The sequence below is a fragment of the Scyliorhinus canicula genome, chromosome 1 (genome assembly GCF_902713615.1).
Source record: "Scyliorhinus canicula chromosome 1, sScyCan1.1, whole genome shotgun sequence".
Taxonomy (NCBI): Eukaryota; Metazoa; Chordata; class Chondrichthyes; order Carcharhiniformes; family Scyliorhinidae; genus Scyliorhinus; species Scyliorhinus canicula.
Window position 1 is genome coordinate 103,861,218 of NC_052146.1, and position 26,352 is coordinate 103,887,569.

Sequence of the window (26,352 nt, forward strand, 5' to 3'; positions counted from 1 at the left end):
CGTCCTCGGCGCAGTGAGGCAGCAGTGCTAACCAGTGCGCCACCGTGCCAATCTTCTTAAAACGTAACTTCTATAAGTACAGTTTCAATGACTGAGATCCTTTTCCAGGCTAGGTTTGGGAATTTATAAGTTCTTGATTTATCCCTGGTTGCTTTTCCAAAGCATCGCTTTTAATTGTAATTTATTGTATTTTTAACTCTGCAAAGCTGCGATGATTACATTATTCTTCCATTCAGAACATTAGAATTGAAGTTTTTAAAAAAATAACATTTTATTAAGACATTCCCCCCCCGAAAGAAGTCGACAAAAACGGCTGCCACCTCCGGACAAACCCCAACATTGACCCTCAGGACGAACTTTAATTTTCTCAAGTCTGAGAAACCTAGCCTTGTCGCTAACCCAAACCTCTGATTTTGTGGCTTCGAGTCCCTCCACGCTAACAATGTCCGTCTCCGGGTTACCAAGGAGGCAAAGGCCAAGGCGTCAGCCTCTCTTGCCCTCTGGACTCCCGGATCTTCCAACACTCCAAAGGTCGCCACCTCTGGCCTCGGCGCCACTGTTCTTTAAGTAGCATTGACATGGCATCTGCAAATCCTTGCCAGTATCCCCTAAGCTTCGGGCATGCCCAAAACATATGGACATGGTTTGCTGGCCCTCCCGCACACCTCACACACTTGTCCTCTATCCCAAAAAACTTGCTCATCTGGGCCACCATCATATGTGCCCGGTGAACCACCTTGAATTGTATCAGTCTGAGCCTGGCACATGATGAGGACATGTTGACTCTGCTCAAAACATCTGCCCACGGACCAGCCTACCAGCTCATCTTCCCTTTGGCCACCCCCCAGCTCATCTTTCCATTTACCCTTTAGCTCATCTGTCTGGGTTTCCTCCCACACCATAAGCTCTTTTTAGATATCCAAAACCGTACCCTCCTCCACCCCAGTTCTGGAAACTACCCTGTCCTGTATCCCCTGTGGCGGTAGGAGCGGAAAGGTTGAAACCTGCCTTCGCACAAAATCCCTTATCTGCAGATATCGAAACCCATTCCCTCCCGGCAATTTAAACTTTTCGTCCAAACAGGGAAAGCTCCCATCAATAAATAGATCTCCTGTCCTCTCAATCCCTGTCCTCTGCCATCTCCAAAACCCCCCATCCAGCCTCCCTGGAACAAACCGGTGATTATCACAGATTGGAGCCCACACCGATGCTCCCTCCACTCTAATATGCTTCCTCTACTACCCCCAGACACTCAGGGCTGCCACTGCCACTGGGCTTAATTGAAGTTTTACCAATCAGATTTAATTCTAGCTCAAGAAGGTACTACTGCTCCTTCATACACCACCTGAACTGAAATTGAATGATCTCCCCTCCTTGCTCAAAGATCCAGTTGCCTAAAACTGAGCGATTATGTATAGCTGGATGGTCAATTGTTCTCTCATTCCCAGTTAAGGGAAGGTCATGGAGTGATTAAAGAGGCACTTGGTATTTGCTGGGAAAGGAAGGAGGAAAAGAGAAATAAAATTACAACAAAAGTTGGCCATAACAAAATGAACACCATTTGGTGTTAATCTTTGCTCAGGGGATGGTAGCACTCTGGTTTGAATCGGAAATTTATGGGTCTGAGCCATTGGTTTGAGCGCATCGCCGGCCACGATTGACATTCCAGTGCAGAGTTTATGGTAGTCCTACTCTGTTGGCAGTGCCATATATTGGGTGAGATGTTAAACGGAGGCCCAACCTGCCCCCTCAAGTGGATGTAAAAGCTCTGACAGGACCATTTAGAAGATGAACAATCAAATTCACCCAGCATCCTGGCCAACACTACTAAAACAGATTTCTATCATGTCATCTGCTTCATTGCAATTTGTGTAAACTTATGTGAAATTGGCTGCAAGTTGGGAATCTCCAGAACTTGCTAGACAGTTAATATCGTTTTGCTGGATTGTTTGTTTTTTGTACAAGCTGTATTGCCCTCATAGTCTCATAGTTTGCTGGATTTATTTTTTTAAATTCCAATAAAGGGGCATAGGGGCTGGTTTAGTACAATGGACTAAACAGCTGGCTTGTAATGCAGAACAAGGCCAGCAGCGTGGGTTCAATTCCCGTACCGGACTCCCCGAACAGGCGCAGGAATGTGGCAACTAGGGGCTTTTCACAGTAACTTCATTGAAGCCTACTCGTGACAATAAGTGATTATTATTATTCTTAATTTAGTGTGGCCAATCCACCTACCCTGCACATCGTCGGGTTGTGGGGATGCGATCCACGCAGACATGGGGAGAATGTGCAAAATCCACACAAACAGTGACTCGGGGCTGGGGTTGAACCCAGGTCCTCGATGCCATGAGGTAGCTGTGCTAACCACTGCGCCACCCTTACTTGATTGCTGGATTGACCCATTAATTTCCCATTAAGGGGTAGCATGGTGGCTCAGTGGTTAGCACTGCAGTCTTACGGCGGCGTGGTCCCGGGTTCGATCCCGGCTCTGGGTCACTGTCCGTGTGGAGTTTGCACATTCTCCCCGTGTTTGCATGGGTTTCGCCCCACACCACAAAGATGTGCAGGGTAGGGGGGGTTTGTTATATGCGTTGTTACGGGTGCCAGGGGGTGTTTATTATTGTTATTGTTCAAAAAATTCCAATAGAAATTATTTTTAAAAAAAAGATATGCAGGGTAGGTGGATTGATGACGCTAAATTGCCCCTTAATTGGAAAAATGAATTGGGTACTCTAAATTTAAAATTAATTGCCCATTAAATTTGTTGCTGTCCGGTGATGGGGATGTGCTGAGCAAACGCATATCTCCTCCCAACTAGAACCAAAAGTGTTAATTGTAGAAGAATTTGGCCTGAAAAGCAAATGGAAAATAACCCTTAAGAGAGAAAAAGATACAGTAGAGAAGAAGGTGCTGGTGAACGGAAGTTCAAAGGGCAGACGAGAGGTTAGAAGTGGCGGACAGGGCCACGACCAGCGGGCGGATGAGCCGGTGGACCCACGAGGTGAGGTGGAAGTCTCGGCCGCCCAAGAACGGGGTAGACCGGCAACCTGAGAACCGGCACTGACACCAACACCAGTCTCGCCCTCCCCACCAGAGGACGGGTGGAGGATCTTCCTTAAAAAGGAGCTGGACGCCATGAAGGAGGTTATAAAAAAACGAGATCCTGGTGGCGGTGAAGATGGTGATAACGGAGGCAGTGGTCTTCCTTCAATGCACAAATCAATGATCTGGGAAAGAAAGTGGAGACACAGAAAAGACATTCCAGGAGCTCGTGAGATCCTCGACGGACCAGAGCGACAGGATCGCCGCTCTGGAGGCAGAGGTGAAAAAGTTGGTGTCGGCCCAGGGAGTTTGAAGAGGAAGGTCGAGGAGCAGGAGAACAGGACCCGGCAGCAGAACATACGGATTGTGGGCCTGCCGGAAGGCATTGAGGGCAGAGACCGGACAGACTGTATCGCTCAATATGCTGGGCAACCTAGTCGGGAGGGGCAGTTTTGCCAACCCCCCAGAACTCGAAGAGCACACAGGTTGCACAGACCAAAGGACAAAGCAGGGGAGCAGCCGAGAGTGATTATAGCAAAGCTGCACCGATACCAGGATCGGGAAAGGATCCTGCGGTGGACCTGGCAAATAAGGCAAGCTTGTGGGAAGGATACAGAATACGGGTCTACCAGGACATTGGGCAGACCTGGCAAAGAAAAGGGCCGAGATTAACAAGGCAAAGTCAGCGCTCTACAAAAGTAGGTGCGATTTGGCATGTTATTCCCAGCCAGACTCTGGGTCACTTTCCAGAGTAAAGAACATTACTTCAACACCCCAGCAGAAGCAAACTATTTTGTGCGGACTGACGGCCTAGACAGAGAACAATCACGGCAGCGACGAAGGCATGTCAGGCGAGGATCGTTGAAAAGAGACCGAACCACAGACTATAGTTTTGACTATGTGTTTGCGTGGGACTCTGAACAGAAAGACCTTGTTAAGGAGAGAGCCAGGACAGGGAAAGCAGGTGAGGGGCGGAGAGGGGAATACAGCCAGTCAGAGAACACAGCGGTAGGGAGGGGGTATACGGGTGGGCAGTGAGGGGAGACATGGTGAGGGAGGGGGGTGGGGGGGCAGGGGGGAAGCGCAGAACATATAGGGAACAGAACGAGTAAAACAAGTTGGCAACTGGATTGGCTTGAGCAGGCAAGGAGCAGGCTGAGGAAACAAGATGATGCCGCAAGCAGTTACTTTGGAGAGTCCCTAAACAAAGGGAAACACTAGAGCGAAGGGGCCCGGCCGCATGGTGAGAATGGTGACCGTGGCCATTTTGGACGGCCCCCTAACAAAGGGAATGCAGAGGTGCGTCCACCAGGTAAGTATGGTTGATCCCGCAGGAAGGGGAGGACAGAACCCCCCCCCCCCCCCCCCCCCCCCCCCCCCCCCCCCCCCTCCCCAATCAGGATAGTCACCTGGAATGTCAGGGGACTTAATGGCCCAGTGAAAAGATCCAGAGTCTTCACCCACTTAAGAAGCCTGAAGGCCGACATAATCTTCGTGTAGGAGACGCACCTGAGGGAAAAGGACAGACTGCTGGTAAGAAAGGGCTGGGTGGGACAGACTTACCATTCATGCTATGTGATAAGGGCTAGGGGAGTAACCATACCGATTAGCAAGAGGACAAAGTTTATGGAGACCAGGACGGTTACGGACCAAGGGGGATGGTGCAGACTCCGCACAGACAGTGACCCAAGCAGGAATCAAACCCGGGTCCCTGGTGCTGTGAAGCAACTGTGCTAACCACTGTGCTACCGTTCCACCCATAAAGACCATGAGTCAGGCAAGTTCCAAAACAGTTGAACTAAAGGTGCAGGAAAATGTCAAAACTCACAAGATGGCCCACTGCAACAAGATCACCCTTATTACAAATATAAACTTATGGATGATGTACCTGCAGAATAAAGTTGCCATCGCCTTTTCTCCTTCACTGCATGCATGAATTTTCTTTTTGAAAATCCACCCAAGTGTCGTCTGCACTTTGGGAAGTATCTTTTGTAGGTTTTTTTTCTGTCAGTTAATCTGCTATTCTGAACCCTCACTTGTAAAGCCATCATCTTGGGAGGATATAGAAGTCAACTTTTTCTTTCTGAAGTTATGTACAGATGGTGCGGTTTTTCATGCTATGAATCCTTTCTCCTCTCAGAATCATTATTGTGGTACAACTTGTGCTTTTAAAAAAAATAAAAATTACCATTATATTTTTATTTTCTGTTAACAGATAACTCAATCCTTGGCATTTTTACTTCTTGCAACCTTGTTCAGTGCAGTCACGGGTCTTCCCTGGAGCATCTACAACACCTTTATCATTGAGGAGAAACACGGTTTTAATCAACAGGTGTGTAGTTTCCAAAATTTCTTCATGAGCACGAAAAATTATTCTTGGAACAGTCAGCAAATGGTGCATTTGAATTACAGTGCAGCAAATTATTAATCATTTAACATTTTTCAAATTAAGTATATTGAAGGATGGACACTGTCTGTTCTACCGTCCTCTGAATAGGTGGCCAAAATATGACTCGTATCAAAAACATTTTTTTGGTTAAATTGCTACAAATTATAGGTTTTTAATTTTCAATATTCTTTTGGGATTTTGTGTTACTCTTGTAACAGCGGCTGTAAACCAGGATGAACTTTTACCTGTGAGATATCTGGGTATATGTAGCAAGACGGGATTTGCATGCTTAACCTTGCCACAGTACTGAAATATCTTGCATGCCGTTGGATTAAAAAACTACTTCTTCCTCGCTGCTACCTGACTCGTCTGAACTGCTCTCTTATAGACTGAACTGATCTCTTCATGCATCTTCTCTACAGTTGTAGCACTATATTCCATATGTTTCATCCGATGTCTAAGTCTTATGTATTTACATTGTACATTTATCGTATGGACATGTATGGAGCGATCGACCTGGACTGCACACAGAACAATACTTTTCACTGTACCTCTGTATATGTGACAATAATTCTAAATCGAAAATCGAAAAAAAAATCTGAGATCTGCGAGCCTTTCAGGGTGGAAGACTATATTCTTAAACCGAAGCGTAGTCAATAAACCACCGGTCAAAATGGGTAAATGGTCTAACTTTAGCATAGATTACTCACAATAATTACAAACTTAATTTATGCCAGTAACAAAAAGAACAAGGGTGCCTCTCCTCCACTAACTCTGAGCATGTAACTAACCTGTGAAAAAAAGATTGTTTGCTCCATGATTATCCACAACTATGGAATCCTCTGATAGCTCCATATTGATTCTGTTATTCATGCAACGCTGTCCAAGAATGTAGCTTCAACTATCTCTGAAGAAATCCTCAAACGCAGGACGTTAGCACTCATTTAGATGGTTAGCCATTTGGAGGATTCAAAACAGTGTTTGCTCCCACAAAGAAAGCTGCCAAAGAAACATGTAAGGTGAACAACCTAGGATGATGTCTGTAATTGAATAGAATGGCTTGACTCTTCCCTGGAAGACAGATTTGATTTCTTCCAAACACTTTAGTTTCGATCTCATGATCACAGAAACAATTAAAGGGATGCTTGGTAACCCGTGCAGACAAGCAAACTGCTGCACTTCAGTGTTTCGACATGTTATGTAAAGTTTTAATGTATATGCAGAGACGGCTAACCGTGAGGAATTTTAACCCTGTGTTGCTGTGACCAGCAAACTTTTAAAAAAGATAATCCATAAAAGCAACAACTTGCATTTATATAGAGCCTCTAATGTAGTGAACCTTTTCGTGGAGTGTCGCAGGAGTATTATCAAGTGCAATTTGACTTTGAGAGACATAAGGAGATACTATATTGACCAGGTGACCAAAAACTTGACAAAGAGGAGAGGTAGAGCAGGTGAGAGACTTGGGGAGGAAATTCCAGAGCTTAATGCCAAGGTAGCTGAGAGCTTCATTACACCACAGCCTGAATATTACACACATTGGCCTGTTTTTGCTGGAACTAATGAGGTTAAGGGGTGATCTGATCAAAGTTTTCAAGTTTTAAAAACTGAATTTCCAATTAAGGGGCAATTTAGTGTGGCCAATCCTTTGGGTTGTGGGAGTGAAACCCACGCAGACATGGGGAGAAGGTGCAAACTCCATATGGTCCTCTGCGCCGTGAGGCAGCAGTAAGTTTTCTGAGGGTGATTATTTTAAATACTTGGCCTTGATTGCCCTTCTAGAAAGCATAGAAAATTCATACCACAGAAAGAGGCCATTTAGCTCATCACGCCAGTTGGTGGAGAGCTTCATCCCACCTTTCAGGGCGGTACAGTGGCATAGTGGTTAGCATTGCTGCCTCACAGAGCTAGATACCAGGGTTCAATTCCGACCTTGCATTATTCCCTGTGTGGAATTTGCACTTTCTCCCCATGTCTGCATGGGGTTCCTCCGGATGCTCCGGTTTCTGCCCACAGTCCAAAAGATGTGCAAGTTAGGTGGATTGGCCATGTTAAATTTCCTCCGTGTCCAAAGGTTAGGTGGAGTTACCGGGATAGGGTGGGGAGAGAGCCTAGGTAGGTTTGTGTTTTTATAATCTTTATTAGTGTCGCGAGTAGGCTTACATTAACACTGTAATGAAGTTGCTGTGAAAATCCCCGAGTCGCCATTATCCAGCGCCTATTCGGGTACAGAAAGGGAGAATTCAGAATGTCCAATTCACCTAACAAGCACGTCCTTCAGGACTTTGTGGGAGGCAATTGGAGGAAACTCGCGCAGATGGGGAGAACGTGTAGACTCAGCACAGATAGTGACACAAGCCGGGAATCAAACTAGGTCCCTGGTGCTGTGAAGCAACAGTGCTGACCACTTTCAGAGCGTCAGTGCAAACTCAATGGGCTGAATGGCCTCGATGATTCTTTCTGCACCAGATCTGTAGCCTTGCACATCACAGCTTTTCATGTAGATAAAGTGGTGACAGGTTATTCCTCTACCACACTTTCAGGCAGTGAGTTCCATGCCCCTACATCCTCTGAGTGAAGAAATGTCCCCCGTCCAACCCAACCCCTAATCCTTCTATCAATTACCTGAAATCTGTATCATAGAGTCATAGAGGTTTACAGCATGGAAACTGGCTCTTCTGCCCAACTTGTCCATGCCGCCTTGTTTTTACCACTAAGCTAGTCTCAATTGCCCACATTTGGACCATATACCTCTGTACCTATCTTACCCATATAACTGTCTAAATGCTTTTTAAAAGGCACAATTGTACCCACCTCTAATACTGCTTCTGGCAGCTTGTTCTAGATACTCACCAACCTCTGTGAAAAGAGTTGCCCCTCTGGACCCTTTTGTGTATCTCCCCTCTCACCGTAAACCTATGCACTCTAGTTTTAGACTCCCTTGCCTTGGGAAAATATGTTACAGGTCACCCAACCATGCTGCAACCACCGGTGGCGATGCCGACCGCCACGCCAGCAAAATTCGCTGCCATGCAATCAGAGAGGCGAAGGCCAACACATCGGCCTTCCTCCTCTCCATGAGCTCCAGCTTCTCTGAAACCCCAAATATCGCCACCAAAGGTCCACCACCTCCTCCTTTCCTGGCTAAGACCGCGAACACTCCTGCCCAGGATCTTCCCAATTTTTCACAACTCCAAAACATTTGTGCATGATTTCGCTGGCCCCCGCCCACACCTCTGACACGTCTGTTACTCCCTCAAAGTACCCATTCTTTCTCACCAGAGTCATATGCACCTTAAACTGTATCAGGCTCATTCTTGCACAAGAGGTCCCGTTTACCCTTCGCAGTGCCTCACTCCATACTCTCCAATTGATCTCCATTCCCAACTCCACTTCACATTTCTCCTTGATCTTCACCACCCACTCGCCTCCCTGCTCCCCCAGCCACTTGTATATATCCCCAATTCTTCCCTCCCCTTCCACATCCGGAAGCAGCAGTCGCTCCAGCAGGTTGTATCCCGGCAAACTAGGGAACCCCTTCCAGACCTTTTGTGCAAAGTCCCTGACCTGTAGATACCTGAACTCACTACCCCTCGGCAGCTCTACCCTCCCCCTTAGCTCCTCAGACTGGCGAACCCTTCCTCTAAATACAAATCCCTCACCTTGACCAGCCCCATTTCCCTCCACCTCCTGTATATACTATCCATCCCCCCGGCTCAAACCCGTGATCCTCGCACCGTGGCGTTATCACCGACATCCCTTCCACCCTAAAATGCCTCCTCAGCTGATTCCATATCTTCACTGTGGACCTCACCATTGGGCTCCCTGAATACCTACTCGGAGCCGTTGGCAATGTTGTGGTCACCATAGCCCTCAAACTAGACCCCTTACAAGATTCCTCCTCCATCTTAACCCACTCTACCCCTTCTCCTTCCCACCACTGCTGCACCTTGTCCACATTCGCCGGCCAATAATAATGAAGCAAGTTTGACAACGCCAACCCCCCCTGCTGCCTCTGCCTCTGGAGCAGGGTCCTCCCCACCCTCGGCACCTTGGATTGGATTGGATTTGGATTGGATTGGATTTGTTTATTGTCACGTGTACCGAGGTACAGTGAAAAGTATTTTTCTGCAAGCAGCTCAACAGATCATTCAGTACATGGGAAGAAAAGGGAATTAAACAGAATTCAAGAAAATACATGAGAATACATAATAGGGCAACACAGTATATACAAAGTACTACATAAGCATTGGCATCGGATGAAGCAGACATGGGTGTAGTGCTAATGAGGTCAGTCCATAAGAGGGTCATTTAGGAGTCTGGTGACAGTGGGGAAGAAGCTGTTTTTGAGTCTGTTCGTCCGTGTTCTCAGACTTCTGAATCTCCTGCCCGATGGAAGAAGTTGGAAAAGTGAGTAAGCCGGGTGGGAGGGATCCTTGATTATGCTGCCTGCTTTCCCCCGGCAGCGGGAGGTGTAGATGGAATCAATGGATGGGAGGCAGGTTCGTGTGATGGACCTTCCCCGTCCATACAAAGTCAGAGATGATTTTGTCCACTTTCTGAAAAAAGGCCTTTGGTATAAAGATCGGGAGAGCCTGAAAGATAAACAAGAACCTCGGCAGAACATTCCTTTTCACCACTTGGACCCTCCCTGCCAACATTAAGTGCAGTGTATCCCACCTCTTAAGATCCTTAAGTAGATACCTGAACTCACTACCCCTCGGCAGCTCTACCCTCCCCCTTAGCTCCTCCAGACTGGCGAACCCTTCCTCCAAATACAAATCCCTCACCTTGACCAGCCCCATTTCCCTCCACCTCCTGTATATACTATCCATCCCCCCAGCTCAAACCCGTGACCCTCCTCCACCAGCTTTATTAAGTTCCACTTATGGAGCCTCTTCCATTCCCTCGCAACGTGAATTCCCATGTACCTAAACCTATCCCTCGCTACCGTAAATGGCATCCCCCCTAAATTAGCCCGCTGTGCCAGCTCATTCACCGGGAATACCTCGCTTTTCCCTCCATTCAGCTTGTATCCCGAGAACCCTCCAAACCTCCCCAGCAGGCCCATAATGCTTCCCATACTTTCCAATGGATCCGAAACATACAGCAAGTGGTCATCGGCATAGAGCGACACCTGATGCTCCCTCTGTCGTTTCATAATCCCCCGACACTCTGCCGACCCCCTGATGGCCATCATCAGTGGCTCTATGGCCAGCGCAAACAGCAGCGGCGACAGTGGGCACCCCTGCTTCGTACCCCTGTGTAAGTCAAAGCTTCGTGAGGTCATATCATTCGTCCTCACCCTCGCTCTTGGCGCCACATACAGCAACCGCACCCATGCCACAAATCTCGGCCCAAACCTAAAACTTACCAAAACCTCGAACAAGTACCGCCACTCCACCTGGTCAAATGCTTTCTCCGCATCCATGGACACCACCACCTCCGGTACCAGAGCTCTCGACGGATTCATCACCACGTTCAACAGCCGCCTTATATTACTCGTGAGCTGCCTGCCCTTCATGAAGCCTGTTTGATCATCTGCAACCACCCCCGGGACACACTCCTCCATCCTCCCCGCCAACAACTTAGCCAATACCTTCACATCCGTGTTCAATAGTGATATGGGCCTATATGACCCACATTCCACCGGATCCTTCCCTTTTTTGGGGATTAGTGTGATTACCGCCTGCTTCATCATCTGTGGCAACTCCCCCATCTCCAGTGCTTCATTAAACGCCCCCAACAGATGTGGTGCCAGGTCCGCCGCAAATTCCTTTTAAAATTTTGCCGGGTACCCATCTGGCCCAGGGGCCTTCCCCAACTTCATACCCCTGATACTATCCAGCACCTCGCTCAGCCCCAGGGGCTCCTCCAACGCCTGCCTCTTTGCTTCCTCCAGCTCGTCCAGAAACCACCCCATGTCATCCTCCTGTCCTCCTGGATCTGCTTCATAAAGTCCCTGGAAGTACTCTCTAAAAGCCTCCTTCATCTTCCCTGGCTCTGACACCACATTCCCAGCCCCAGTCCGGATCTTCAATATTTCCCTGGACACAGCCTTCCTCCGCAGCTGGTGCGCCAGCATGTGGCTCGCCTTCTCCCCATATTCGTATTGCACCCCTCTTGGGAAAAGATGTTGACCATCTCATCCATGTCCCTCATTGTTTTATTTTTAAAAAACTTTTATTCTCCTAATTTTCCACACTTTCATCAAATGCACAACAAAAGATAACCAACAATAACAAATACAATATCAATCCCTAAACCAGCTTCCCCCTCAACATACAAACCCATACATTCCAAGTACAACAAAACAAAAAGACGCAAAGAGAATCAATGGTCATCCCATACACAAAGTGCTCAAACCCCCCCAATAAACCACCCCCTAATTCCGCCCATTCCACCTAACCTGCACATCTTTGGACTGTGGGAGGAAACCGGAGCACCCGGAGGAAACCCACGCACACACGGGGAGGATGTGCAGACTCCACACAGACAGTGACCCAAGCCGGGAATTGAACCTGGGACCCTGGAGCTGCGAAGCATTTATGCTAACCACCATGCTACCGTGCTGCCCATTTAACACCCTCCTAATATTTGAGAATAGTGGGGCAGCACGGTGGCACAGTGGTTAGCATTGCTGCCTACGGCGCTGAGGACCCGGGTTTGAATCCCGGCCCTGGGTCACTGTCCTTGTGGAGTTTGCACATTCTCCCCGTGTCTGCGTGAGTTTCACCCCCACAACCCAAAGATGTGCAGGATAGGTAGATTGGCCATTCTAAATTGCCCCTTAATTGTAAAAAATAATTGGGTACTCTAAATTTTTTTTTTAATTTTTAAAAATTTTGAGAATAGCTGCCTCCCTTTCACAAACCCCATCTGCTCCTCCCCTGTCACCTTCGGGAGGCACCCTCCAACCTAGCCGGCAGAACCTTCGCCAATATTTTTGCATCCATGTTCAGTAGCGATTATAGGCCTGTATGACCTGCACTCGTCCAATCTTGGGTACTCAAGACTGTCCAGGAATTCCCGCCTCCCTCAGTCCTCCCCTGGTGGCTCCGACCTGTACAAATTTTCATAAGAGCTCCTCAAAAACACTGTTGATCTGTTCCAGGGCTTATCCCTCACCTGGACAATTTCCATCGCCTCCCTCCGAAGTTGCCCTGTCAACATGCCTTCACCCCGTACTCATAAACTGCTCCCCCCACCCACCTCAATTGGCGCGCCACCTTCCCCGTGGACAACCAATTAAAACTAGCCTGTAGCTGGGCAGCAAGGTGGCACAGTGGATAGCACTGGGACTGCGGTGCTGAGGACCCGGCCCTGGGTCGCTGTCCGTGTGGAGTTTGCGCATTCTCCCCGTGTCTGCGTGGGTTTCGCCCCAGCGGCCCGGGGATGTGCGGGTTGGGTGGATTGGCCATGCTGAATTGCCCCTTAATTGGAAGAAAAAATGATTGGGGGGGGAGGGGGGGGAAGGGGAAGAGAGAGGAAGGGGGGGGGGGAGAGGGAGGAAGGGGAGGGGAGGCAGGATCAGGGTATTGAATGTGATGATCAGCCACGATCAGAATGAATGGTGGAGCAGGCTCAAAGGGCCAAATGGCCTCTGCCTATTTTACTGTTTTCTATGAGAGAGGACTGAGTATTTGGAGACACTGAAACAAAAAACAAAAATGCAGAATAAGGAGATAAATAGGGATGGCTGGGATTGAGTTGGTTGTCATTTGATCTGTGAGGCTGCACCCTTACTTGTTATATCCGAAGAATCGGAATTCTCTCCCCGACTTTCCAAAACAAAAGCTCCAGGGTTTTTCAGCAAGTCAGATTATATTGAATTCTGAAACCCATGTGGCTCTCTTCGATCTGAACAGGAGTTGAGGACTGGGAGAACATTACTGCAGCCATATGCGTTTCTTACCTTTTCCCTTAAACTTTGCATGCTGAGAAATATTCTTAAATGGGATAGGCAATAATTTACCCAGTTGTATGACAGTGAAGCATATGTTTTAATAGACATTCTGTACCATTATGATGATGTTGGCTTGTAACAAGTTATCTTTGATTTCTGCAGACTTTGGGATTCTTTTTTAAAGATGCCTTGAAGAAATTTGCGGTAACTCAGTGTATTTTACTCCCCGTGACCTCGCTCCTTTTGTACATCATTAAAATTGGTGGGGATTATTTCTTCATATATGCTTGGCTTTTCACACTAATTGTTTCTCTGGTGAGTATGCAGTAATACAGTACTGCCCTTATTTTCAGTTCTGCTTTTTATCCCCTCCTTCTGATCTGACGTTAAGTCCCTCCCTGTGGGCCCCCTACCCCTGCTGACAGCTTAATTTTTCTTGAAGAAATTGATGAACGGCTGCCACCTAACACAGTGGGTAGCACTGTTGCTTCACAGCTCCAGGGTCCCAGGTTTGATTCCCGGCTTGGGTCACTGTCTGTGTGGAGTCTTCAAGTTCTTCCTGTGTCTGCGTGGGTTTCCTCCGGGTGCTCCGGTTTCCTCCCACAAGTCCTGAAAGACGTGCTGTTACGTAATTTGGACATTCTGAATTATCCCTCTGTGACCCGAACAGGCGCCGGAATGTGGCGACTAGGGGCTTTTCATAGTAACTTCATTGCAGTATTCACGTAAACCTACTTGTGACAATAAAGATTGTTAATTAACTAAACCTCAGGGCAAACCCCTGCAGTGATCCCCTCCAGGCGAATTTAATTTTCTTGTGTCTAAGAAAGCCGCCATGTCACTAACTCATAACCCTGACCGTGGGAGGTTCCGAGTCCCTCCATCCTAGTAGGATCCGTCTCCGGGCTACCAGGGAGACAAAGGCCAGGTCATTGGCCTCTATGACCACCTGGGTTCCTGGATCTTCCGACACACCAAAGATCACTACCTCTGGACTCAGTACCACCCTCACTTTTAATACCTCTGACATGACGTCAGCAAACCCCTGCCCGAAACTAGTCAGGCTCGGACATGCCCAAAACATATGGACATGGTTAGCAGGACCCCCCACACAGAAAACATTTCCCTTAAACTTTGATCCTGCAATTACCAGCCATCTTCATCCAAGTGACCATTATGCATTAGTGAAATTGGCAACATGTATTGCAACCTATCATAGCATGAAAGTTATCAGCTTGTCGACCTAGTGGCAACTAGGGTATTTTCACAGTAACTTCATTGAAGCCTACTTGTGACAAGCTATTATTAGAACGTTTTGGGTCTGGCTGACTTTGTCAAAGCCTTGTGGCCTTGTCTCTTTGTGATCTGGTTAATATTTATCCTTCAACCAGTTTAATCAAAAGTGGTTATTTGATCATTTATCTCAACAACAACTTGTAGTCAGATAGTAGCGCCTTTAAGGTAATGAAACATACACTCCCATTGGTTTAGTGAATGTAATTGATGAGCACTGAGGACAGGAATGTCTGTCATCCAATCCCCAGTATTGATTCCTATGATGGTGATCGTTGGGACAGTACAATGACTGAGTGGGCAAAAGAGAGGCCAGCAAAATTTGTGCTCCTGATCAGTAGCCAGGGACTTCTGTTGTTGATGGTGTGTGTGTTCATGTTGAATTGGACAGTGTCAAAACAGAGCCAAGAAATGGCAAGGGCAGTTGTCAAGCGATCCATCATAAAACAAGGTCTGCAAGCTGATGACTTTCATGCTATGGTAGGCTGCAATACTTGTTGCCAATTTCACCAATGTACAATGGTAACTTGGATGAAGATGGCTGGTAATTGCAGGATCAAACCCTTTTGCATTACCACCTTGTGGAGGGGACAGAAATGAAGGACTTGTATTTGTAGCTAACCTTATCAGTTCCTCAAGACATTCTACATTTAAATTAGTTTTGAAATGCGCTTTCTGTTATGTGGAGAAATGTAGCAGCCGAGTTATACACAGCCAGGTCTCAAACTGCAAATGGATCTATTTAATTAATTTGAAAAGAAGAAAATGTAGTGTGAAAAAATGTAGTAATAGATTTAATATATCCCATAATAATTTTAATTTTTAAATACATGCACAAAAATAGCTTTGCTATCCCTTTTGATAATTTTTCATTTTTAGTATTTTGGCCATGTTCCAGTTTCAGACTAGATTGAACACTACCCAAATTTTCATGAAATAGTACAACATTTTTCATACTGATTTAAATCTTTTGAGCAACCATTATCACTCTGGTGATTCCATGAAGTCTTTGGATGGTCAGAAAGTTTTCCTGTAAATGTCGCACTGATATTGAACTATAATTAGAATTTATCCATTAATTAGAATTTATCCACTGCAGATGTTGAAACTGAAGCTAAAATCAAAGAAGATATCTTCCTTCTCTTGCAGTATTGCTGGTTTAAATATATTGTTACATCCTGCTGCCATTGGCACAGATGTACTGATAATCCACCGTTTCCTCTTTCTGCGATGTATTCCCAAATACATGGAAGGTTTATTTAAGAATATTATTGACTATAAATATTTTTGTTGAGACCAAACCCATTATTTAATGGCAGGATGTGAAAGGTTTGATATAATTCTAACTCTTTCTCCCTTCTCCATCATTTTTAGGTGTTGGTGACTATCTATGCTGATTATATTGCACCATTGTTTGATAAATTCACTCCACTTTCTGATGGGGAATTGAGGGAGAATATTGAAGGAATGGCCAAGAGTATAAGTTTTCCACTAACCAAAGTTTATGTAGTAGAGGGTAAGGCACTGCGCTAAATGAGCCAGTACATCTTTTCTGGAGCATTTCGATAACTGAAACTTGAAGGTGCAATTGTTTCATGTCTACATTGAAAGTAGCCTGTTCAAAGCGAATATGCTGCAGCTTGGTGAAGCCCTCCTTGTTAACTGATGCCGATTAATGATGCTCGGCTCTTCTCCAGTGTGTACCAATAAATAAACCTGAAAATGTGTTCATGTCTGGGTGAACTTCTTTTTTAAAAAAAAAAGAAATACTTTGGATGCTGAAAATGTCAAATAAAAACAAAAAGTGCTCACAACTTGCAGCAGGTCAGGCAGTATTTGTGGAGAGAGAAAAGTGAGAGTTGTTTGGGGTGGGCCACCTTTCAGCAGGCTCTCTGGAAAGGTCACCATTATCAACCTGAAATGTTAATGCCGTTATTCTCTCTGTTGTGACTCGATTCTGAGTCACAAGATACTGGGTTCAAATTCCTCTCCAGGGCTTGAGTGCAAAATTGAAGGCTGATATTCTAGTGTCATATTGAGGGAGTACTGCATTGCTGGAGTTGCATTCTTTCCGATGACACATTAAACCCAAAGTTCCATCTGCCTGTTGGGTAGATGAAAATAACCCATTGCACTATTTTGAGGGAAGTGATCCTTGGTGTGCTGGCCAATATTTATTCTCCAATCAATGTCACAAAAAATATTATCTCACTGCTCTTTATGAATTTGATGTGTGCACATTGGCTCCTTCGATTGCCACATTGCAACAGTTCCACACTATAGAAGTACTTCATTGGCTGTAAAGCAATTTGAGATTTCATGAAAAGCACTGTATAAATGCAACTCTCTTGTTTCTCTGCACAGATACTGCCTTACATGCTCAGTGTTGCCAATGCTTAGTTATTTCAAATTTAAAACTGCCTGAGGTTTCTTGAAGAATTCTAGTTGTGTGGCTTTACAACCCTTGTGGTCTCCTTTTTATTATCTAGCCTCCTACCTGCCCATGTAACTAGAGGCTTTCAGTGGCCTCCATGAATAAAGCCTCGTTTGGCAGTGTTTGTTCAGCAGCATTTCTGTTCACGACAGACCCAACCAGCATTACAGTTTCAATATTTCCTGGCTCCTGAATCAGTGAGATTCTTGAATCTTGGTTTTGACATATCTCCATCTCTTGAAGGCAAGGAGAGGGCTGATGAGATGGTGGCAGCGGCTGCTGCTATCATCCCCTTCAGTGGAACACCCACCTTGTGGTGGAAAGCATTTATAATGGCTTGATTCATGCTGGACAAAGGTGTTTGTGTGGTTGTTGGTTAGTTCCAACTGTGTTTCTTTGCTTAGAGAGGGCTACATGATGAAGAATAGAAGAAAGAAATAAGCATGTGGTTATTGCTCAGCAGCTGGGGCCTTGTAAGGTAGAGAAGCTTTTATGTTTTAGTTTAAGTTTTAGTTTAGCCAATTTGATTTCAGTTGGAGATACGTAGTGAGAGAGAAGGCAACACTTAGAGCTCTGCTGGAAGAAGTTAGTTTAGGAAGGCTGAAGAGGGAACATCTCCCTCAGCCTTGCTGAAAGAAAAAGCCATACTATGGAGTAATAGTGAAGAAAACAGATGCTGGAAATAAGCCCAGCTAGTTCAGAAAACTAGTGAAATGAAGAGAAGTGTCCAAGGAAGCTGGACTTAAGTGAACAGTGGCCGCCATTGTACAGAGGAATTCATGAAAGAGTAAACAAAGTGGTTTGATTTAGAGACAATTGCAGTAACTAGATTAAAATGAGTTAGCAGACTTCAGAGGCAGATGAAGGCTGGCACAGTGGTTCGAACTGCTGTCTCACAGCTCCAGGGTCCCGGGTTCAATTCCAGCCTCGGGTGACTGTGTGTGACCTGAGGAGACATCCTCAAACATTCACTTTGTGTTCAGAGTGAAAAATGTATTTGCCCACAGTCATCTGGTGTACTTGAGAGGGACTTTGTGTTAATGAGATCATTATAGATTAAGTAATCCATGTTGAACCTAATTCCTATGTAATGTTATGCTAAGGGGGGGGGAGTAAAGACGTGTTGTATCATAAATGTTTTTTTGTTGTTAAAACTAATTAGTGGTCCCTTTGACTTTGTTCTTCCACATTTTATTTAACAAAAAAGTAAAAGTTACAGTCTTTTGAGCCAGGGTTCCATTCTGGAATCTTCCTGTCCAGTTGTAACATCAACTGGGATTGTAACAGTTGGCAGAACAATGAAACCCTGACTTGTATGTTAATGATTTGAAAGTTGGGACAATAATAAAACACTTTTTTTCAGGATGTCACCTTAGGATACCCATCAGCATGCTTGTTTCACCAACTGAGCCCTCACAAAGGTCAAGATCTTTGTTGTGCCATGACATCCCAGAACTAATCTCTCAAATGTAGCCTCAATAACATTCCTGTCCTCTTGGTATAGCCTTCACATCATCCACCTCCTTTATGAAGACAGATGCAAAGTGCTTATTAAGTATCTTTGTCATGTTCTCTGCTTCACATTAAGATTGCTCTTTGGATCTTAAATAATCACAATAATCCTAACTAATCACTTAACACTTTATGTTTTACAGGCTCATTCTAATGCCAATCTTTACCCATACCTTCTCTCTGCCACTTGTACTAAGTTCTCCAGGTCCCTCCGCATTATTAACTTAATCCTGCTCCTGTCAATGTCGTAAACCTCCTTTTGCAGTATTGTTTTATCTTTTATTTTCTTGGTCATCCTCGGCACATTAACTTTGGATGCTCTACATTTTTCTTTTCAAAGGAATAATACATGATTTGTACCCCTATCATAGAATTTTTATTTACAGTGCAGAAGGAGGCCACTCGGCCCATCGAGTCTGCACCGGCTCTTAGAAAGAGCACCCTACCCAAGGTCAACACCTCCACCCTATCCCCATAATCCAGTAACCCCACCCAACACTAAGGGCTATTTTGGACACTAAGGGCAATTTATCATGGCCAATCCTCCTAACCTGCACATCTTTGGACTGTGGGAGGAAACTGGAGCACCCGGAAGAAACCCACGCACACTGGGTGGATGTACAGACTCCGCACAGACAGTGACCCAAGCCAGAATCGAACCTAGGACCCTGGAGCTGTGAAGCAATTGTGCTATCCACAATGCTACTGTGCTGCCCAAAAACCTATCTCTGCTTTATTCTGCAATTGATCTTTCAATCTAACTGTGCCAGGTACCTTCTTAAACCAATGGAATCACCTCTTCTCCGCCATGTTTTTTCTTGTTTTATTGTGTTTTTCACAGTGCCCGGTTTGACCCAGAATTCTTAATTAGTTTTCATTATCTTTGGCATAAGAATTAGTGAATTTTAGTAACCGTCTGAAAAAAATGCAGAACTACTTAGAAATTCAGAAAATGTTGTCTTGGAGCTTCGTATAAAAATAAAGTATTTAAAGCAAACGTTTTAATACGTTGTAATAAAATGTATTAATTGTTTTGAATAGGATCAAAGAGGTCATCGCACAGCAATGCGTACTTCTATGGCTTTTTTAAAAACAAGCGTATCGTTCTGTTTGATACGCTCCTTGAAGATCATTCTCCATTAAATAAAGGAGCAGCCGATGAGCATGTTGAAACACAGACTGCTGCAGGCGATGGTGGTGAAACTGAAACCACTGAGACCAAACTAAGACCAAAGGTAAACCATTATCCCACAGGATAGCTTTGTAGCTTTGATGTGCCCTATTGTGACATTACTCTTGCATGTTGAGAAAATGACTTGGGTTCTATTTGAGGTTGCCGATGAGCCCAAACTTCTAGCATATGGCGTTGTAGGAGTCCCGGTGTGTATATTCGTCAGTGAAGGTAGGCTTGCAGTTTACAGCAGGAGAGAACCCATTAGTGGATTTCTCAAGTAGCATGTCGAGGAAAAGGAACTCATTAGTCTGCCTCATTTCAAAAGTGAATTTGAGCGTGGGATGGACTCCATTAAATTGTGTTTGATATAATTTATGCTTTTCTTTTCAGAATAAGAGGCAAGGCTGCAGTAACCAAGAGGTTCTAGCCGTACTTGGACATGAACTTGGGCACTGGAAACTAGGCCATACTGTGAAAAACATAATTATTAGTCAGGTAATACACGGTTTGTTTTGTGTGTGTATTTATATATTTGTGTGTTATATGTATCATACATATATGTACAAATATATGATATGTATGTGCATAATGAACATTGTGTTTGTGGTTGATGAAGGATTGGTTAATTATAAATGGGCACATGACAATGGCCCCACTGAAGTACAGTTTACAAGTATTCACCTGTGAAGGGATATTTTTCCCCATTTCTGGAGGTAGAGATTTGCTGAAATAAGGTTGCCTGGGTATTTGTTACTGCCTTAGTCTCCCCCCCCCCCCCCCCCCCCCCCCCCCCACCAAACACATCCACCTCATGTTACCATTCTTAAGGTCTGTAACTGGGCAGCCAGAATATAGGTTGGTTATTTGCCCTCAAGGGCTTTGTAATTCATTCCATCTCGCGGTGTCTAGATTTCCCATGTAACAATCAGAAACTGAAACCCATGCTGGTGAAGCCATTGCAGGCGATCTTCTACTTTCCCAGCTGAAAGCAACCAACTCAAATCAGAATTAAAGATCTTCTGCCCCACTTGCATGTGTGGGGGCAAAAGATGTATTTCCTTTCTTACATTGTGAGATGTGTTGCGAGAAGACCTGAAGTAATGTTTAATAAAATTGGTTTCAGCTGTTTACGCCTGGGCTTTATCCACTTGGAATAGTTCAAACTTCCACAGAGCCACTCTGTTTAAGCTGTCTTAAGGTGAATGTGGAAGAGATACTTTTAGGACAAGCCAATGTCGTTCTGTCCAAGCAAACCAATGTCAGTCTTTCCCATAAACCAAACCTATTTACTCTCCTTGTCTCCATCTCCCTCAATCCTTTTTGTCTCCCAATTCAGCTTTGTTGGTTTTAACAGCCGTTTTTCTCCAGTTCACTACCATTTGAAAACTTCACCATAAGATTAGCTAAACCTTGAGATGAGGGATCAAATCTGGGTTTAAAATATTGGAAACACTGAGCAGAGCAAGAAGCATCTGTGCAGAGCGAAAGATGTGCCTAACATTTCAAATCCACTTTAAAAGACCAAATTCCAAAACTAAATGTAAAATGAATTGGAAATTTCCAGTTCAACTTGTATAAGTAATTGGTGTGTACGTGTTTTTCTTTATCTCTGACTTCCATTTTTAAAAAAATATATAAATTTAGAGTACCCAATTTTTTCCCCCCAATTATGGGGCAATTTAGCACGGTCAATCCACCTACCCTGCACATCTTTTAATTTAATTTCGAGTAACCAATTAATTTTTCCAATTATGGGGCAATTTAGCATGGCCAATCCACCTACCTTGCATATCTTTGGATTGTGGGGGTGAAACCCACACAAACACGGGGCGAATGTGCAAACTCCACACAGACAGTGACCCAGAGCCAGGATTGAACCTGGCACCTCGGCACCATGAGGCATCATGCTAACCCACTGTGCTGCCCCCCTGCACATCTTTTTGGTTGTGGGGGTGAGACCCACGCAGACATGGGGAGAATGTGCAAACTCCACACGGACAGTGACCCGGGACTGGAATCACACATGGGTCCTTGCTGCCATGAGGCAGCAGTGCTAACCACTGCACCACCATGCCATCCTCTCTGACTTCCATTCTAGTGACTTTAATTGAATGTATACTTGTAACCGGTTGTGCACAAATGCAATCCTTTAGAATTGAGTTGGGAGTGGCATGGTGGATGAACAAAATTACAGCCTGCAGTACTTGTAGAGTAGCTAAAATACAGATCCTTGCTCTTCTATACGATCTGCAAAGTGTTAATTGTCCTTTAATGTTCAGGATTATCGGTATGTAATGCTGATGCTTTTATTTCAGGTGAACTCTTTCTTCTGCTTTTTCCTGTTTGCTGTTCTCATGGACAGAAAGGAGCTTTTCACTGCTTTTGGTTTCTCTGACACCCAGCCCACTCTCATTGGGTTGATGATCATCTTCCAGTTCATTTTCTCTCCCTACAATGAGGTGAGGTGGAGCTATAATTAACACTTTGTGCCTTTATTGATTCAAATTAAGTTTTGTTGCTACCACGGGTTTACTTATTGCAGCGGCACAGAATGCAGTAGGAAGATATTTCTCTTACGCTAATAGGTTTCTGGTGTGATATTCCAGGTTCATCATTTGGGAACACAGGGGCAGGGCAAGCTTGTCATGTGATTTCAAACCATGGGAAACTGTTTTTAAAAAAATAAAGAAATTCTTCTGATTAAACTTGCATTTGACGTTTGGTGATTTTTTGTTTTTGTTTTTATATAGGTGCTATCCTTTAGCCTGACTGTACTGAGCCGAAGGTTTGAATTCCAGGCTGATGCATTTGCTAAAGATCTGGGGAAAGCCACAGACCTGTACTCTGCACTGATAAAACTGAACAAGGATAACCTAGGTTTTCCAGTCGCTGACTGGCTGTATTCCATGTGGCATTATTCCCACCCTCCTCTCCTGGAGAGACTCCGTGCCTTAAAGGACAAGAAGGAGGACTAATAGAACATCAGAGAAGGGGAAGGAACTTTCATTCATCTTGAAGAAATTGAACAGTTTCTTTTTTTATTCAATTATTTTTAATTTTTCATTCCATGAATAGTGCAGATTTGTACTGGATATTTGTATTATGGGAATTGGGTTAGAATTTGAGTGCATTTAGCTTGTGCACCAACTGGCTGCCAGCAGTACAGATCCATGTAACATTTTAAGTTGTGTTAAGAATACACTGAGGCTTGAATTTGTTTTTAATTTAAAGCAACACATGTTTAGATTAATGTGGTACAGGTGAACCAGTTTCAGTCGCACCAGCACCAATATCTAATGTTCTATATCTCTGAATCTAAGTTGCATCATATCATTTCTTTAAATAAATTTAGAGTTCCCAATTAGTTTTTTCCAATTAATCATGGTCAATCCATCTACCCTGTGCATCTTTGGGTTGTGGGGGTGAAACCCACACAAACACTGGGAGAATGCGCAAACCCCACAAGGACAGTGACCCAGAGCAGGGATCGAACCTGGGACCTCGGTGCCGTAAGGCTGCAATGCTAACCACTGCGCCACCGTGCTGCCCTTAGTTGCGTCATATCTGAGATCTTGTCACAAGTGCTCTTGGAAAAAGCTTCATGTACATCACATTCAAAGTAACTGTTTAACTTTATGAAGCCTACTTCAGTGCATTCTGTAGCAAATATTTGCTACTGCTTTCAATACCTTCCTTATCAGCAACTTTGAGATAACATCTTATTTATATCACTTTTTTTTTTTAAAAATGCTTTCTTTAAAGGTCTTCTCAATTAGACCTGCAGAAGCTGCACTTGAACCACTATTTTGAACTACAGTTATGAGAGGATTTGGGATAGATTCTCGGCCTTTTGGCTAAGATGAGCGTGAGGTCAGGTGTAATGTCTGGATCTGGTATGTCTCTCTTGTGGGGACCATAAATTGGATTCAATTTGAATTGTTTTTTGGAGCCCACAAGGAGTTGGATTAGGGGTTTTCCCCTGTCCACACTCAGCTCCGGCTTTGTAACTCTGGGAAAGTCTTTTTTAAAAATGAGGCCTTGGGAGTCTGCGACAGAAAGGATTAGGAGAAAATAAAAAATGTAAATGAGTTCCCTAAACTGTCCAGAAATGAAAGTTGCATTTTCTCACCCCGCCTTCCTGTTTTGATGGTGCATGAGGGAGGTATTGATTTTCGGTAAGCTGCCTGTCAATTCTCCGGCTCCCTGAGAGCTCAGTTGGTAATGCAACTTTAAGAAGGAGTGGGCTAGCAGTACCTCAGTTAGCCTTTACTTCAGAATTAGGAAGGTGCATAATAGGTATTGATCCCACAAACCCTCACTGGGAGGCCACAATTGCTGTCTATGTTCAATGAGGAATGGTCACTAGAAATGTACCCCCCCCCCCCGTTGTAAATAGCCCTCATTTTAACCTTGACCACAGAAGTTTCAATTATACATTTCCCCCCTCATTTGGAAATGACTGTACATGAAGTAAATTGATTGAAGTGATCCTGGTCTGTACCTGAACTGGCATGTGGGAATGCATTTTTATTTGGTACCTGTGAAGTAATTTGTCCATTACTTTATCTTTCTGTATTACCCAGAACATCTCAGTCCAAGTTGGTTGTGTTGACATACACAGCAGAAGAGTCTGAATGTGGTTGCTGCTAATTGTATTCAGTTGTTAAATGACCAGTTCTAAATACTAAAATAAATGTTCAAGGTGTGTACAGTTTGAGGAATGGAAGAGGTTTATGCACGCTTCACTGGATGTGATATTGCACTTGGTTAGTTAGCACCACTTGTGTGTCTGTGCTGGGTTGTGAAACGTCATTGTTTACAGTCGTAGTCATTTCATCAAATGGGATGGAAAGGATTAATTTACCTGCCACTTGCAGCTGTTTGAATCTCCAAACCAGCAAAGTAAGAAAAATAACCTGCAGGGTTTTATGTACTTTTCTGTTTGTCCCTGTTACTCTTCCATTCCAAGTGGTGCTTCCCATTGCTAGTTGGAGCCCTCACTACCTCGCCTAAGATCCCTGTTTTTCACGTGCGAGCTTCGAGTTTAGTATTCAAACGGAGAGCACATCACTGCCCAAACCTGTTCCAGTCCTGATCTGTTCACTCTCATGGGTCAACTTTCAACAATTGGTAAGTTGTTGCCCCAAGCAGCCCAGTGCTCTGGCACTTCTACCACTGCCCATTGGAGATCTGCAAAGCTGGGGCAGACAACTGATAAAAGTTTGTACTTCTCAGTATCCCACTACATAGCGTGTTTAATCCACAGAAGCAGTGGAGGTAGCCAAAACATTATCACTTGGGTGTCCCGTAAAACTGTGGAACTTGCAGAAATTACAGACTTTATTTTCGGGTATGAGATTTGGACATGAAGTTAGCCATTGTTCTCTAAATTGGCCTTGGACTCAGCCCTTGGCTTGAGATTAGGTTCATTCAAAAGTTTGGAGTTTGACCTGTTGACAAAGCAGAACAGATTATCAGAAATACATCACTTTTGCACAGTGAGCAAGCCATGATGCTACTTTGATAATGGGAAATTATTGCACATCTGTATCTTGCACTCCAATAGCATAAGACAGGAAGTACTATTTCAAAAATCTCTCCATTCACCTGAAAAACCTCTTCATTTACCTGAGGAAGGAGCAGTGCTCTGAAAGCTAGTGTTTGAAACAAACATGTTGGACTTTAACCTGGTGTTGTAAGACTTCTTACTGTGCTCACCCCAGTCCAACGCCGACATTTCTACATCATTATTTCAAAAATGAAATATAAGAGGGAAGTGATTAAAGAATGATTTCAATGGTCAGTGATTTTCACGTGACGCAACGTTATGAATAGGATATGTCGCGCTATTTAGATGCTGCCTGAATGTTGGAGTCTTGCATGCTGGCGTTTATTTTTCTGTAAATTCACAATTTGTAAAATTGATTCCTTGAAGTGGATTGTTATGATCTAAATTAAGGAAAATTGATGTAATGAAATAATTGGCTTGTTTTGGAATTGTGAAACCAATTCTGTTTCCCCAAGAAAGAAATCTGATAATTTAAGTTCCACTGTGATGACAACTTTCAATAAATTGAAAAATTGTGAGGCCAGGGACAGAGTGAGTTTGTGACTTGGATGATGTAAAAGTCGACATTCCAGCAATTAGTTTATCTTGTCAGTACTTCTCTTTTGAAACATGTTAATTGGTCTAGGCCCAGGTTCAAGATATGTAAATTTTATTTTTATGGTTTAGGGCATAGATTTTCAATTTTAAATGTTGCGAAGTTTATTCTCTGGAACCGGCAGTGAGCAGGTCTGTGTGGAGCAATAAGCTATCTGCATGTTTCCCCTTTTTAAATTAAATTAACATTTCCTTTGAAACTTATTTTTTTTATATACTAACTGAACTTTCATCCCTGTGCCACCCCACCCACTTCCCTCTCCCCAAACCTGCACTTTTCCTTTCTCTCCTCCCTCAATGCACTGATTGCTGGGATGTTTTCCATGGGCTACAATACCTTAAAAGTAACCATTATTGATATGTGAGGCTTGACTGTATAGGTGAGTGGTGGTAAGAGTAATGAGGGCAGCTAGATCCAGTCCTGCCCTCAGGTGATCCG

The 26,352-nt window shown here is 44.4% G+C and overlaps 1 protein-coding gene across 1 annotated transcript in view; it reads left to right on the forward strand.

Annotated features, from left to right (window-relative positions):
* Window positions 1-25,837, forward strand: part of zmpste24 (zinc metallopeptidase, STE24 homolog) — a 37,276-nt gene extending 11,439 nt beyond the window's left edge. The window contains exons 4-10 of the mRNA XM_038796743.1: window positions 5,258-5,374; window positions 13,500-13,652; window positions 16,005-16,146; window positions 19,618-19,811; window positions 20,141-20,245; window positions 22,066-22,209; window positions 22,501-25,837. Coding sequence (XP_038652671.1) covers window positions 5,258-5,374; window positions 13,500-13,652; window positions 16,005-16,146; window positions 19,618-19,811; window positions 20,141-20,245; window positions 22,066-22,209; window positions 22,501-22,725 — 1,080 coding nt within the window. The 3' untranslated portion in view covers window positions 22,726-25,837. The remainder of the gene's footprint in view (window positions 1-5,257; window positions 5,375-13,499; window positions 13,653-16,004; window positions 16,147-19,617; window positions 19,812-20,140; window positions 20,246-22,065; window positions 22,210-22,500) is intronic.
* Window positions 25,838-26,352: the final 515 nt, after the last annotated feature.